General features: G+C 41.1%; 1 protein-coding gene across 9 annotated transcripts in view; it reads left to right on the top strand.

Annotated features, from left to right (window-relative positions):
• The window catches only part of arhgef4 (Rho guanine nucleotide exchange factor (GEF) 4), a 120,948-nt gene that overhangs the window by 58,779 nt on the left and 46,780 nt on the right, over positions 1-15,389 (top strand). For 4 of the 9 annotated variants that reach the window (XM_058388499.1, XM_058388508.1, XM_058388535.1 and 1 more), the window contains 4 exons: positions 268-1,577; positions 2,371-2,634; positions 3,456-3,585; positions 6,341-6,571. In XM_058388499.1, coding sequence (XP_058244482.1) covers positions 268-1,577; positions 2,371-2,634; positions 3,456-3,585; positions 6,341-6,571 — 1,935 coding nt within the window. The remainder of the gene's footprint in view (positions 1-267; positions 1,578-2,370; positions 2,635-3,455; positions 3,586-6,340; positions 6,572-15,389) is intronic. The other 5 variants (XM_058388544.1, XM_058388554.1, XM_058388515.1 and 2 more) reach the window with 4 other exon arrangements.

Here is a 15,389-nt window from a genome sequence, read left to right on the forward strand (position 1 = left end):
GCACCAAGCATTATCCTACCTAGTAAAGTATCTATGACCTACAATTGGTGACATTTGTACTATACTAGTGTTTTACTATTCATCTAATTTTAGCTAAATAGCTTTCTCCCAACCAAAATGCGTTATTTTCCAGCTTGCATGGTTACCTGAAATTGTATATGTTCAAATAAATGCCAAAGTCAGACAGCTATTAGTACATAATTACAAAGAAACCACAACTGAATACTGATACCATTTTAAATATTGTATTGTTTACTTGAACACCAGGAAAGCCTGAGGACCAGCCATGCCCTGCTCCCTCACACCTGAATGACGACAAGTCTCTACAGAATGATGAAGCCACATCAATCAAGTGTCCATCCACAGGATCCTTTGAACTGGACACGAGCAGCATTAATAGTGAGGACCAAGAGGAGCAGAAATCCCCTCTAGCTGGTCCCACTGTGAAATCACATTCAAAAAGTAAAGTTAAGCCATCCAAATTCTCAGTTTTCTCCAAAATGCCCTCGTTTAGACGAGGAAAAAGTATGGCAAGAGATGGGAGGGTAAGTAAGGGTGAAATTTCACCCAGGGACTCACAGGACAGAGGGGAGGAACTTCACCTCATCCAGGATCCAGGACGAGACCCTGAGAGTCAGCCAGACAACTCAGATGATGAAGTCTTCTACAAAAGTGAGGTTGTAAATAAGCAAACAGGGCTCCAGGTAGATACAGAGGATGAAGAGGAGGAAGAAGATGTCTTTGGTCATGTCCAGGGAACAGGGGACATGGAGGGTTCAGAGATGCCACAACTTAAACAGAGCACAGGTAGTGAATGCTCAAACTGCAGGAGGAGCAAAAGTACAGATGGCTTAAGCTTTCGCTTGCGTTTTGCTCAGGCTCACAAGTCTCTGTCAAGCTTATTTGAGTCTCGGTCCCTGGATAAGTACAATGAGTGTCCAGAATTAGAAGATACACGAACCAAGCTTTTGTGGAAGAAACATAAACGGGCGAAGGAGGTTGATCTTCTAAGGCGTACGTTGTCTGTGCCAGACACGGACGGAAATAAAGCTATGCAGCGCCATACTGACCCACTTAGCAAGCGTGGTGTCCTGAGAGATGGAGTTGGCAATTCCCTGCAGGACAACAAATCAGATGGGCGTAGTAGGAGGTGCTTTTCAATTACATTCATTGATTCCTCTGAAGCCTTGCCTTCTGGTGACTCAGGTCCTGTCTCACCTATGGCTCCACTAGCCAGTCAGCTGTTATCATCCTGTTCCAAAATGCCATCAGGGAGCAGTGAAAATCCAGATTCACCAATGAGACCAATGAGTCCCAAACCAAGCAGTCCAAGGTCTGCAGGGCAGAAACAACGATTCCGGTACCCCTCTTCACGGGCAAACACTCTTTCTCTGATTATTCTTGGCCAGAGTGTTAGTGTTTCAGATCCCCCTGAGAGACCGAGGTCCCTCAAACCTAAAGTTGGACGTCAGGGTTCTCTCAGCCCACTGGGTGCCAGCAATCACCTAGAGGATGGCAGCATAGACAGCCCCTCCCCCATCAGCACCATTATGTCTATGACAGACAATGAATTCGAGGTGAGCAAAGTCTGTTATTTCTGCTTTTGCCTGGTCATTACCATGATTGTGTTACTTCTGTTCAACTGATGGTCCACAGTTCAAATGCATTGTTGCACATTGTGCAAGGATGTAGCTAATTATTGCAGCTTTAGCAGGAAGCTTATATATTTGTATCTATTCCTTGATAAGCTTTTACTTTTTCTTTACTGTCTTAGCTGTAGGCAAGGAGTACACCAGGGTTCCTCAGACATAGTTTTGAAATAGAACTGCCCAGTACAATTAAACACTTTCCTTGATTCAGTCTATTAGCTAATTATCAAGCATTTTATAGGAGACATCAGGTACAAGGAGCAAAACTGAAAATGTAAACAAGTGTGGTGCACTAGTGTTGGCTTTTAGTGGCATAGAGTTTAATCATAAACATTGTGACATGCTTAAAACATTGAGAATACTGACATCTAGAGGTGGCTTTGCATGGGAACAGCCAACTCTAGATATAACTAAATAGGCTCCATGCCTTTTCCTGTGTCTTCTCTGACTGTTGATATGAAGCTGGTTATGGAATGAAGTTCTATAGGCAATATAGGGTTTTTTCCACTAACAACAGGAACTTTTATTTAAACAGTTCTTGGAGAACTGGATATTGTTCTTGTTGGTAAAAATGAAGTAAATTATGATTAGTTAAATATCATATTTCTCATTTTGTAATATAAACTAGTTATTATGTTGCCTCCCAGTGGACTAATAGCTAGGAATTAAATGCTTTGCCAAATGATACTGTGGCATTCTGATGATGCTTTTCATGAAACAGCCTAGTGTATCGCTGAAGGTATCTCCTGGAAGTCCTCGTCTCTTCAGTCACTCTACAGTAATGAAGACTGTTAAGAGTCCTCCTGCTGGATCATCCAGTCTGAGCACCAGATCCAGGATTAGCACTACCCTACCAATGCGTGGTGGATTTCAAAGACATTGTTTCAGGGATGATCTGTGGATTGAGGAGGAGAAGAAGCGACAGAGGAGGCTGAGAAGGGGAGCACCAAAGAGGGGCACTCACCTACTGGAGGAGATAGAAGAAGTAAGATGTCTAGGGGAGCAAAGATTTCAAAGCCTCTCTTCATGTTTTTTCTTCTTTGTAGTCCATGTTCTCTTGTGAAAAAATGATGTTGCCTGTCATCTATTGTCTTCATTGCCATTTGTTGCTTTCCTGGTTCCAAAAATTCTCCTCTACTTCTGGACTGAACGATCACTTTTGTATTTTGCTTGCAGTCTGCATTCTTATGTGTTCTATAATTCAAGGTCTTTGGGGGGTTGTGTTTCTGATTCCATTGCAGTTTGTTAGTATGCTCATGCTTTGTCTATTGGTATTTTTATTGACACTACTTAACCTTCTATCACTAGCTGTTTTAAATGATGATAAAAATGAAATTGTTCTGGACTCAAGACACACAGAAGCAGCAGTGGGCTCTACTCTGGTTGATAACTGTTGTTTAGTACAGACATAATTCTCAATCCAGGTTCAATCAGATATTTGATATTTTTCTAGATATTTTTCTGCTCCAACCTCCATACACCAGATATGGTGCTCAGGTGTGTTGGCACATGTCCAGGTTACTCTGACAAGTGTCTAGCTGTTAAAACAAAGGCCAACTTGGTAGACCATCAGCAAGTGCACTTTATACCATTCATCTTTTTCTTCTAGATCTGTAATATTCAACAACAAAACAGCTTGACACTGAAGGTGCAATAGTAATGATAATTTAGTTTAGCATGGGTTTGGATCTGGTATTTGATCAGTCCAAGTTGGCTGGGAATGACCATAAGCTGGTTTGAGAACTATATGTTATTAAGGTCTGTGCGATTAGGATAAGGATTACAAACAGTAATCTCTTTCTCCAGGTGAGGACCCGACTATCTATATGTGCATTAAAAGTGTTTCCTGGAATGCCACTCCGAAGTCTGAGCTTCTCTCACAGCACACCCACTGGACTGGACTGCCTCAGCTGGAGACGACGCATGTCCTCCCCTGGTGAGTACTGAGGCTTTTAGAGTTTTTTTATGGCTGGGTGCTTGTGCTCTTTTCTGAAACATTACTCAGACCTTATTATCTTATCTGAGTTGCTTGTGTGACTGGTTGTCCATTTGTGGATATGTCCAGGTATGTAAGGTTAAAATATTCGCTTGTTTTGGTAATAGCCAGTGTTGAGATGTGTGGTGGGATGTTTGTGGGCACTGTTAGCTTAGGAGTAAAGGTTCTGTGGTAATGATTAAAAGTATTCAAGCACTCAAGTGCTTAGCTAAATTCTGTATAAAAGCATTGGCCAAGTAAGTCAGTGGTTGCTGTGGTTGGTGAACCGTGGTGCTTTGTGAAGTATTTCAGGGGATCAAACCAGGCTGTAGCAGAACTAATTAACAACAGAAATTGACTGTTTATAGCTGCACTTTTGTCAACATTCAGTGTTCCCAGTCACTTAACACAGGAATTTTACATTATACCTTACACATTTGTGTCAAATACAGCTGAATTAGCAGCTGAAAGATTTAGAAACTGTTTACATGTGGAACAAGAATCATCACCCTTCAGGAGCCACCCAGTTTCTACACCTGTGTTGTTGTAATAATGATAGACTACCAGTAGGTGGCAGCTGAACTGTTGTAGAGCATTGAATGTTATCAAATCAAAGCCTAAACTGCAGTACAGGCTCTTTTCTTCTGCACTGGACAACAATGGATATGTAAACTACACATGCTTCTTGTTTATGAGAATGTGTCATGTTCTATAAGGCCATGAATGACTGATGAGTCTGGAGTTTGTCTCTTTAACTAAATGTTAAAGCAAGACAGGAGAATTGTCCCTGGCATTAGACAGATACATTAGCTCTGGAAATTTGCAGAAAACATGGGGCTCTCTTGAGGGACTGGCACATTCAGGGACTCAGGGACTGGCACTTTAATCCAGGTTTGGGCAACTTGCTCTTGACTATGTGTTGACTTGGTTTAAAAAGATTGTAAAACATATAGACAACAATAGATTCAACAGCATGGGCAGTCTATCTCACATTAGCCCTATGCACCTACACACTCCACTGACTATACTTATCCTAAGAGTAAGGTCAGTCCTGTCACACCAGATGTCCTCTCTGTAATTAGATCAATTTGTGTTTTGTATTGAGGGACGAGATTTGTGGCTGCCTTCCCAGCGTTGCTTCCTTGTTGGACTTAGACTTGTGTGTTTACTACAACTCCTACACCATATATTTTGATCAACATTGTATCTAAAATTTTAAAGATACTAGATAAGTCATTGATTGATTATCGTTAGCTTGCTAGAATTGTTTGAGGATAATTGTTAATAGACCTATGGCTTTGGATGTGTCAAATTGAATGACATGAAAATCAGTGTTGAAGCACATATTCGTTTTTGTTTTCACCTTTTTTTAACATCATCTGTGTTTAATCGGATGGCACAGAGGCTTTTAGCACTAAGATATGCAAGACTGTGGTCTATCGTTATCCATAAGTAACTAGTCATGTGTCTGCCTAGCTAGCATTAGTTAGAAGCTACCCAGTAGCTTAATTTTCCTGCAAATTTCCTAGCACACTCATTTATTTTTTTGTTTGTGTCCTAATTTGTTTTCAGTCAGCATTAGCTTCAACTTCAACCATGGATAGTGTAACTGCTTCATATCTCCAAGCTAGCAGGATCTTGTTTGTGAGCTCAGGTTTCTGTCTGTGTGAAGTTTCTGTGAATGTTCTCGATGTGTTCAAGATTCAAGAAGGTTGATTGAGTACGCTAAATTTGCCCTAGGTGTGAACATGTAGGTGGACTTCCTGGTGTGTAATTCCTGCCTCATGGCCAGTGTTTCCAGGACAGTTCCAGGATTTACTGCCATCCTCATCAGGCGAAAAAAACTATTTTACATAAATTGTACTGCATCTTTGTTCTTGAATCCTTGTTGCTTTAAATAAATAGCGTATTTACTTTAGCATCTGAATTTATTTAAGAAAACAGCTTGCTTCATATCAAGCTAATAAATTTTGTTTTGGTACATTCTGCCTAGAGGGAGTATCCTATATCAGTGTGTAGGAGGTTGAGAGAATCTCCATTTAGACAGTTAGTCTCCCATCTTCTGGCTGGAGTTTCTGAGAGATATTAATACCCAGCGCTGGGAGGAAAAAGCACCTGCAGAGGTTTGTGTGTTACAGTGTCATTATATTAGATAGGGATGACACTGGGATCACATTTCTAGAATGCATCATATAATATATAATGTATAATGCATACTGTGAGTGTTTGTGTACATTAGAATATATGAGCCTCATCCATCTTTAGCCATATGTGATGCCATAAAGCGGATTGGGTATGCACAGACAGGCAGGAAATCACATGGTTATAGCTTCCTGTGTGACACTCCACAAAGCACCAGGGCTTTATCCATTACAGCCAGGTTTCAGCAGGAGAGATAGATGGAGAGAGGACAAGAGAGAGAGGGAAAACAATTGAGGGGTGAAATGAGCTGCTTTCAGCGCCGCTCTAATGCTATTAGTGGCACTTTTTCATCTCCCGAGTTCCCCCTCAATGCCCCCACTGATGAATGGTGTGCTGCTATGGGAAAGAAGTGACAGAGCGAGAGAGAGCGAGTGAGCAAGCGAGAGAGAGAGAGAGAGTCAGAGAGGAGGAGCTGCAGATCCTACAGCAGAAAGGCTGTTGCTAGTGACCAGGCAGCAGTATCAGCTAGCACTTCTTCACTCTCACACACACTGCGTTTCTGTTGAGATCGCAGCACACAGGAGTATACGCTTGTGCGCTGCCATGCGCACCCAGCAGGGCGGCGCCGAAGGCTCTGTGCCTCTGCCCGGGGGTAGTTGTGGCAGTAGCAGTGGCAGTTCAGGCTTGTCACCTGGATCAGACTCGGATGCCAGTCTTGGGCCTGGAACTTACTCTGGATATGGGGGAACTCTGAGGGGTATCTTATCCCGATATTGGAGCCTCGAGAGCCTTCACTCCACCACGGGTAAGAATAAACATGCAGAAATGTAATTACTTTTTATTTGATTATAGTCCAACAACTTCATTCACAGTAATAATACTCACATGGTTGGTGTCATTGCTTTCATGTTGGTTTATGTTCATTAGGCATGATGGATGAATGGAGAAGTAGATGGTTAATAAGAAGAATAAGAAGAATAAGAAGATTAACTTAATGGTGATATAGTTTGTTGTTCTCTGAATGTACCTTGATTGTTATTGCCCAAGCTGGACTTGTGGATTGTGGGTGGATGATGGATGGATGGATGGATGGATGGATGGAGGGAGGGAGGGAGGGAGGGATTGTTGCCTTCTGGATCTCAGAAAGGATAAATGGATTGAAAGGACTGATGTTTTGTGGTTCTCTGTATTGATGATAAAATTGGTGCTTTGTGGTTCTCAGCACGGATCAAGGGGTTGATGCTTTGTGGTTCTTTGGATCGATGGAGGGATTCAAACATTGTGCTGCTCAGAATGGACAGATGGATGGGTGGTGAGATTGGTGTATCTTGGTTCTATGAATGGATGGAGGGACTGATGCTTTATGGGTCTTCGGATTGATGGATGGATGGAAGGGTGGATGGATGGTTAGTTTGGTGTTTTGTGGTTCTCTTAATGGATAGAGGGATTGATGGTGTGTGGTTCTCTAAATGAATGGATGGATTGATGCTGTGTGGTTCTCCAGAAGTTTGGAGGGATTTAGACACCATGGCTCTATGAAACGGATGTTGATGTGGATTGATAATTTGCCTGTTACAGTTGATCATACTCATATACAAACACTATATGGCCAAAAGTATGTGCATTCCTGATCACCACACCCATGTGTTTGCTCTTAGCACAAAGTTCGAACACACAATTGTCTCTATCACTGTAACCAGGAGGCTCAAACCCTGTTCCAGCATGCCAATGCCCCTGTGCACAAAGCCCCTGAGCTCTATAAAGACATGCTGTGGTGGTTAAGGTTGGACTGCAAGTGGACCTTGAGTGTCCTGCACAGAGCCTTGACTTTGACTCAAACCCACTGAACACCTTTGGGATGAACTGGAACTGGAGTCTCCTCAACATCAGAGTCTGATCTCACTAATGGTCTTGTAGAATGTGTGAATGAAAGTGGAGCTGATTATAACAGCACAGGAAACACAGGGGTAATAAATCTGTGTTAATGCCCATGGTATGGAATGGGCCCATACAGTATCAGTGTGATGGTCAGGTGTCTACATACTTTTGGCTGAATGTCATAGACAAGTTTAATTGGCTTTACAGTATCAATATAAATAGTATTACAAGTATATAATGCTGTATTTAATTGCAGATCAACTTTTATTCCATCCACTGTGATAAAAGGCTAATGCTAATTAATTCTGCATTGATAAATTCTGGGATAAAAGCTAGCATCTTTTTAGCCCACTAAATATATATTCAACTGCCTAGATTAGCATATTCAGTATGCCACCTGGATATATAAATATATTAATGCTTAGCATTCATGATGCTTCACAAACATGACACATGAGGTTATTCTATGTTTGTAAAGGAGGCAGATGCCGACAGATGCTGAATTAGCAGGTCATCTGCATATATAAATCGCCAACATATACTGTATATAGATGACTTGTTAAATCAGGACCTGCATGCATTGCATGAGACCTCACGTGTCACATTTAGGATGTATGAGAATTCCATGGATATACATTTAAATATGCATTGGAGTAGGATTTGTAAATAACTGGCTGTAAGCATCTGTTGCTTCGGTGATCTAAGCGTGTGTTGATGCAGTATGTCTGACTGTGTTAGTCCAGTGTGTGATCTCTCTCTCTCTCTCACTCTCTCTCTCTCTCTTTCTTAAGCGCTCCTCTCACATTCACTGCGTTTGCTTCCTCATTGTCATGGTGACGGAAGTGAGCTGGACTTTATTACACAGATCAGATGATGATAAATACATGTAGGTTCATGCTTCAGAGATTTCTCTGGATTGATATCGGTCATTATTGCGCAGCGTAAAAGACGAGGAGAGAATGAGGTTCCTGAATCATTTAACGTGAGCCTCATGGGTTCACACTTACACTTAGACAGCATCTGCTGAACCTCAAGATCTGTTGATTACTACAAGGAGTCTGCTCTTTTTTTTGGCTCTCGTTCTCTCGCTATTTTGCAACGCTGACGATGGCTGAACTAGCTTACGGTGTGGTAAACATGCCACTGTAATGAGTGTGTGTGTGTGTTCACTGATGATGTGCAGGAACCACTGACAGAAACCAGAGTTGGAAGTAATCAAGCCTCATTCACAAAGCCAGCGAAATTCATTCATGCTCACTGCTTTGCTTTATTACTAAGAACATGTTGGATGCTTTTTCATGTATGTATGTATGTATATATAAACGAAACTTATTTCAACTGATATCTAACCAATACCCTGTTAATTACATCTGACCTCATTAACATTGTACAAAAGCATTAGAGTGGTAGTTTCGTGGATCCAGAGATCCGCTGACATGATTTAAGATGGGAGGAAACCATCAAACCTGGAGGTAACTCACAGGAACACAAGGAGAACTTGTGAAACTCCATCAAACCCTGGAGCTGTGAGGAGAAACCATTATATCCTGCACTGCTATGTGTAACGGAGGCCAGTGGTAGGTGCTGTGCAGGTAAACCTTACTTCCCTGATCTCAGATGAACTAACGACTGATGCTAGAGGCTGCAGTCTTTAGCCTCCTTGTTAGAGCACCCGCCTCCCACACTGGAGACCAGGGTTCGAGACCTGCTTGGAGCGGTTGCGAGTAGGACCCAGGGGGTTACATATGCTATTCTGATATGACACACAGTGCTAATGATGGCTGCCAACGTCCGGCATCATTGAGCAGCGCTTGCAAGACTAGGTGTGGGCATGTCCAGCTGAGAAAAGTTGAACTATCTGCACATATAGAGTGATGGTGTAGTGACTACAAATGGGAGTGAAGACACTCGAAGATCACACAGTGCTTCTTCTTCATAGGGTATATATTATGATGCAGATACACACTGCTGAATTATATACAAAAGGGCAAATCTCCCTCCAGAAGGTTTCATTTTAGCTGCAAGAAATGATTTGGAATGCTAGTTGCTCCACATGCTGATAAACGTTGTCACCATGGCAACCAGGAGGAGCAACACATACTTGTGACTTGATAGTAAAGTGACTGGCAAATTGCAGCGAATGAGGTGAACAAAAATAGACAAAATTTAGGCCTCTTTCCTTTATTTATGGCAGTCAGCAGTTTCTAAAGATCTTAATGTAGATCTTCATGGCCTTTACTCACATAATTAGCTCGTTTGGAATGATGGACTAAATAAAACACATACAGTTGCTATTTTATTTTAACTTCCATGTCTCCGGTTTAATATTACAGATAATTTGTGTTTGTGTAGTATCAGATGCTGTCTGGTTCCTGGTCCCAGAACCCCCAAAGTTCAGCTAGTTTCTTTCGCTAAACTAAAGCTAAAACCTGTCAGTGGCTGATGGTGCAAAAAGTTCGTGCTGTAAAAATTTCCTGCTCTTTCTTTCTCCTTCTCTGGCTGTCTCACTCTTTCTGTCATACATGAGCACATGGTTGTTCTAAAGCCTGCAGCATGCCGTTCTCCGGCACCATACTCATGGCTTGTTAGCAGTGAGTCACTGTCACATTGAGCATCAGTAGCAGGCATATGCTTCCTGATGATACAATCCTGCCAGGCAAATCCCAAAGGAATGGGTTTAGTGTTTGTGGTCTTGGCATGTGACCCTTTTGAAAGGGGTCAGGATTTAGGGTCAGGGTCAGGGTCAGGGCAGTGGGATGAAATAATGGTTCTCCAGAAAGAGAAAGCAGCGTATACTACAATACATATAAAATGTTAAGAATGACTGAATAGATATATCAGGGCTAATCTGATTAGGGCAGATTTTAGCACCCATGTAGTTTACTCATCTGATGATCCCTGCCTTACACAGTCGCTCATCCTCATCCTGTTCCATTAATAAATCACTCAATACATGTAGTACATTAAATTATTCACAACAATCGTTAAAGTGCTGAGATTGTTATTCCATCACTTGATGTTATGTTGATGCTAACCCTTTAACCTAACATGCTAATGCACTAGCATTCCCCTCACACTGTGCTAGTGCTGACACACAGCTAGCTTTTTGTTGAGCCTGTGGAGTGGGTAGTGTGTCGACTCATGTCCCTGTGATGAGAGGTTTCCCACCAAAACACCGAGCTGCTGACTCAAGCAACCAGCCGCGATAACAATGATGTCATATCATGTCATATTGTGGAGGCTAGGGATTTGACCAGAAACCCTGATGTCCTCATAATTCTGCTCTGTTAAGTAAGATCACTGTTTTTATTTACTCCTAATCCACAGGTGTTTACTCTCTAACTGGTGTGACTGGTTTACTGGATGTACACCAGACTAGTTATTAACCACGTAATAGACATAAAATCTTTTAAAGTAAAGACTTAAAGCAGCAAATTTCACAGGAAAGTGTAAAAATATTAAATTCCTCTGATTAATGTTACCTTTAGTGCGCTATAGAAGATACGTCAACCATCATCCATGTGTTTTAGATAAAAGATAATCACGTGTATTCTCATAACATCCCTCAGCTTCAGCAGGTGTTGCTATATCTTTTGGCCCTGCCACATTGTTTCAGCATCACCACCCCCCCACCTCAGCCTCCTGTCAGAGGAAGTCAGCAGCTCTCAGTGAAAGTATGAATACAGGATAACATACAATACTCACATGACACAGAACTCCTGAGAACATGATCCAAGGGTCTTTCACCTCAACAGAAATGTCAACAGATGCATCATACCTTCTTAGATCCTACTTCTCTCAAACTGTACAGTCAGGTGCAGTAGCTCTTGGGGCAACCCTTAAAGATCTACCTTACAACCAAGTGTTTCCCCATCAGAAAGGGCTTCAGGACCATTTCACTGGATGCTAATAACCCTTAAATATTCCAGAGAGCCCTTGTGTAATCCATTTTCATCAGCACTTATCCTACACAGGGTCTACAGGGAACCTGAAGTGTATCCCAGAGGACTCAGGGTACAAGGCCTGAGATACCACCACGATCAGGGTACCATTCCATCACACCCATTCACACACTAATGACAATTTAGAGATGCTAATCAGTCTAAAACACATGTCTTTGGACTGGGGAGGAAATCCTGGAGGAAACCCCTGAAGGGTTCTGTCCCAGAGCAACAACCTAACATACATTTCCTAAGAGGCTGGAACAACATGGTTACATAGTAAATCATCTTTAACGCGTAACCATCAGAAAGCTAAATCTGGGCCAGATGACATCATGTCTCAAATTTCCAAAACAAAAGTGTTCAATTTTTTGCCTACTTTTTCAGAATTAACATGTAGGCTTCTACACTGCACAGACAATTCCACTACCATCTCATCTACACTTGATAAAAGGGTTCCATGATGGCACCGAGCGGGCTGAAGTGGCTGAATTTAAAGGTGATGTCATGCTTACAGGAGTTTATGTCATCCGAACACACAGAGCCGCCTTTCAAGCTGAAAAACAAGGCAGTCATGTCTGAATGCACTCATCTAGAAGACACAGAAAGAGAGAGAGAGACAGAGATGTGCATTTAAAATAGTCTTATGGACGCACCACCTCACTCACCACCACTGAGCCCGAGAGGAACAGGCTGAGCGTGAATAACACGCCCGGGATTGCTGTCTGCTCTCACCAAGTGCCGAGTCTCACTTATTTTCTTTGAAGAAGCTCAAAAGAGCCACTTCCCTGCTCAATGAAGCCAGATTTACTGCCGTCCTCATCTCATGATGATCTGTAAATATCTGCCATCTTACGATAAACAAGTTAAATCAGATTTGACTCCTCTCGCTCCACAGCAATATGGCAACAGTTACAATGAACAATATTTTTTTATTTACATTTCATATTCCTGTGAAACAACTTTATGTCTGTACAGCAGCACTACAGTCATTTCCTTCAGCAGCTTTTCTTTTTTCACTTTATGAAGTCAAGTTATTAAGACCAAATAAATCACAGCTTGTTGCTTAAAAAACAAAGTGTAAAAGTCCTTAAAGTCACAGCTCTGACTGTTACAAAGAGCCGACACTGAAGACTCCTTCCATGAAAGTTCAATAATCGTGACCTTATGAAAAAAATGTATATAAATGTATGGGGAAAAAATCACTGCATTAATTTCATTTATAAATAAATAAGTAAGTAAGTAAGTAAATAAATAAATCAGTTGTAATGATTGGCAAATTGGCACACTCTTTACTTGAATACACACAGTAAGTTTATGCAATTGCAATATTTGTGGTCCTGGCACTGACTCCTACATTAGCATCAGGTGTCTCTTAAATTAGCATGATAACGGGAAAGTCATGTATTGAAAGGCTAGGAAATTTATAGGATTTATCCTATAGAAGGAGAGGGGTTTAATAACAGTTCAGCAAATAGTCTGACACCTGAGGGAATCTCAGTATCAGACAGTGGGCACAGGTCAGGAAAAACATCTCCAAAGAGTGTACAGACGGCTAGACAAATCGGTCAAGCATAAACAAAACCAAGACTTGATCTAGAACACTGGGGGTAGTCAAGCATATACTTCACCAAGAACATTAGACACACAAAGGATAAAATGAGAAATAAGGACATGTAAAGATAAACAACTAATGACAGGACCTGGGAGGAAACAAGAGCTTTATCCTGTGTAAACAAATTAGATATCTCTAGAGAGAGAGATACAGTAAATAAATCAACAGTTTCATTTTCTGTCTCTGTTTCAAGCACAGAAAAGAAACCAGGCTGAATTTTAATATTTACCAGAGCGTGTCATTGTGAGATTTTACGACAGTGTTGTTAATCCGCTGTCTGTGGACGGCTGGATGATAGCAGCGTGCCTAAAACATGGTGTGTCTGTGAAAGTAATTATCCACCTAATGGATTTGTAATAGGTCCGCGGTGTTCGATTAGCTGCTGCCATGTAGCACTGAACCAGCCATAACCGAGATTTAACACCCTCCTGTCTTTTGTTTTTGCAACCCCTTTTTGAATGATGTCATACGGAGGTGGAGGAATCGATGGCTCTGAGTGTATTTAGATTGATCTGATTAAATCCACCGGTCAGTCACTGAGTCTGTGATCCGGTCAGACACAGACGTCGCTGCTCTGATGTATCCTGTCTGTTCGGTTTGTTTCTCTCCGGTCGTCTTTATTAGATTAGATCAGACCAGCTTCATAGCTCTGTGAGTGCTGGAGTTATAAGGGTAGACCTTTATCCTCAGGTCCATAAATGCTTGTAAAATGTCCATCGCTCTAACTGCACAGAGCGCTTATTAAAAGCGCCACAAGACCAGAAATCATAAAGCTCAGTGTCTGGATTCATCTCTGGCTCTAATATCGAATTCAGACTTTTCAGCTGCTGCTTGCTCTGTACTCAGAACTTTGTTGTAAGAGTTCCTGACCTCATATCAGAAAATATTAAGCAAAGGACGTTCCTGTTATTTTATGACATCAGGACGCATCTCATTTGCACCATGGCTGCTCACTGGTGTTTAATAAAGACCATTTAATAATGAATATCCTTCCTCTCGCAAGCTCAGCTAGAACTATTTCCATCTGGTGCAGTGGAAAAATTCCCTCGTGTTTAATTAGAACTAGGAGTTTTATCTCAGGATAACAATAATGTGTGGTATAAAAATGTTACAGTACAAAATAAATATGCCATCATTTAGGAAATTTGCTAAAAAATAAATAAAATAAATTAAAATAAAATAAATACAATAATAAAATGAAATATAATAAAATAAAATAAATACAAAAATTAAAATTAAAATAAATACAAAAATAAAATAAAATAAAATGCAGTAAAATAAATTCAATAAAACTTTGCTTGTTTTTAGACTTAATATATTTATAGTGCCTGGCATAAAGATATGTTTTTGATAGAGATTAAAAATTAAATCCTGTTTACGGGAATCTGCTAAATCCTGTACATGTATGATTGTAAATACAGGTCTAGAGTCTTAGTTTTAATCTAATTTTAGGACCAACGAAACCCCTGATATCCCGTCAAACTCACATTCACCTGGAGCAACTGGCTGCAGAGGTAAACTCCCATTCCAATCACTACATTTACAGATAGAACATATATTATGTACCATTACCACTGCATACCACATCTTTTGGTCATGTTTTGATCTGATATTGCATTAATATTGTAACCTGAGATGCAATTTTAACTATTGGCGCCCCCGTGTAGGTGACAGATCTTCCAGTAGGCTTTGTAATTGCAGGACAGCTAACTTCTTAAGACCACAGCCTCCTTCAGGCCAAGAGTAAGCAGTAATTTGGCATCTCAGGGTTTAATTTACAGATGATTCAGACATTATGAGCTAAACTCGAGCAAACAACAGAACAATAATTCGGTTTGGTCTTGTAAAATGCCCACACACTTTCTTGTGCTCAGTTTTGCTCTTGCTTGCTCTCTCTCTCACTTACTTTGGAGATTCTTTCTCCATAAATAGACAATTCTCTTGCCTCTGTGCTGCCTGCATTGTGATCCCCGAGAGCAGGAATGCTTGGTGAAGTGAAGAGGAGTTAGAGGAGTTGACATGACAGCAGGGCATACACACGTGATAACAAAACAGAGGCTATTTCTGTAGAGCTACTCTTCTGGAAAAAGCGAACAAACTTATACCTTTGTATCTGATGCATCACAAAGCAACAATCCGACTTTTAGAACATGTACGATGCGTACATATAAACATATTAGAGCTGCCAA

This window comes from Hemibagrus wyckioides, linkage group LG01 (genome assembly GCF_019097595.1).
Source record: "Hemibagrus wyckioides isolate EC202008001 linkage group LG01, SWU_Hwy_1.0, whole genome shotgun sequence".
In the NCBI taxonomy this organism is placed as follows: domain Eukaryota; kingdom Metazoa; phylum Chordata; class Actinopteri; order Siluriformes; family Bagridae; genus Hemibagrus; species Hemibagrus wyckioides.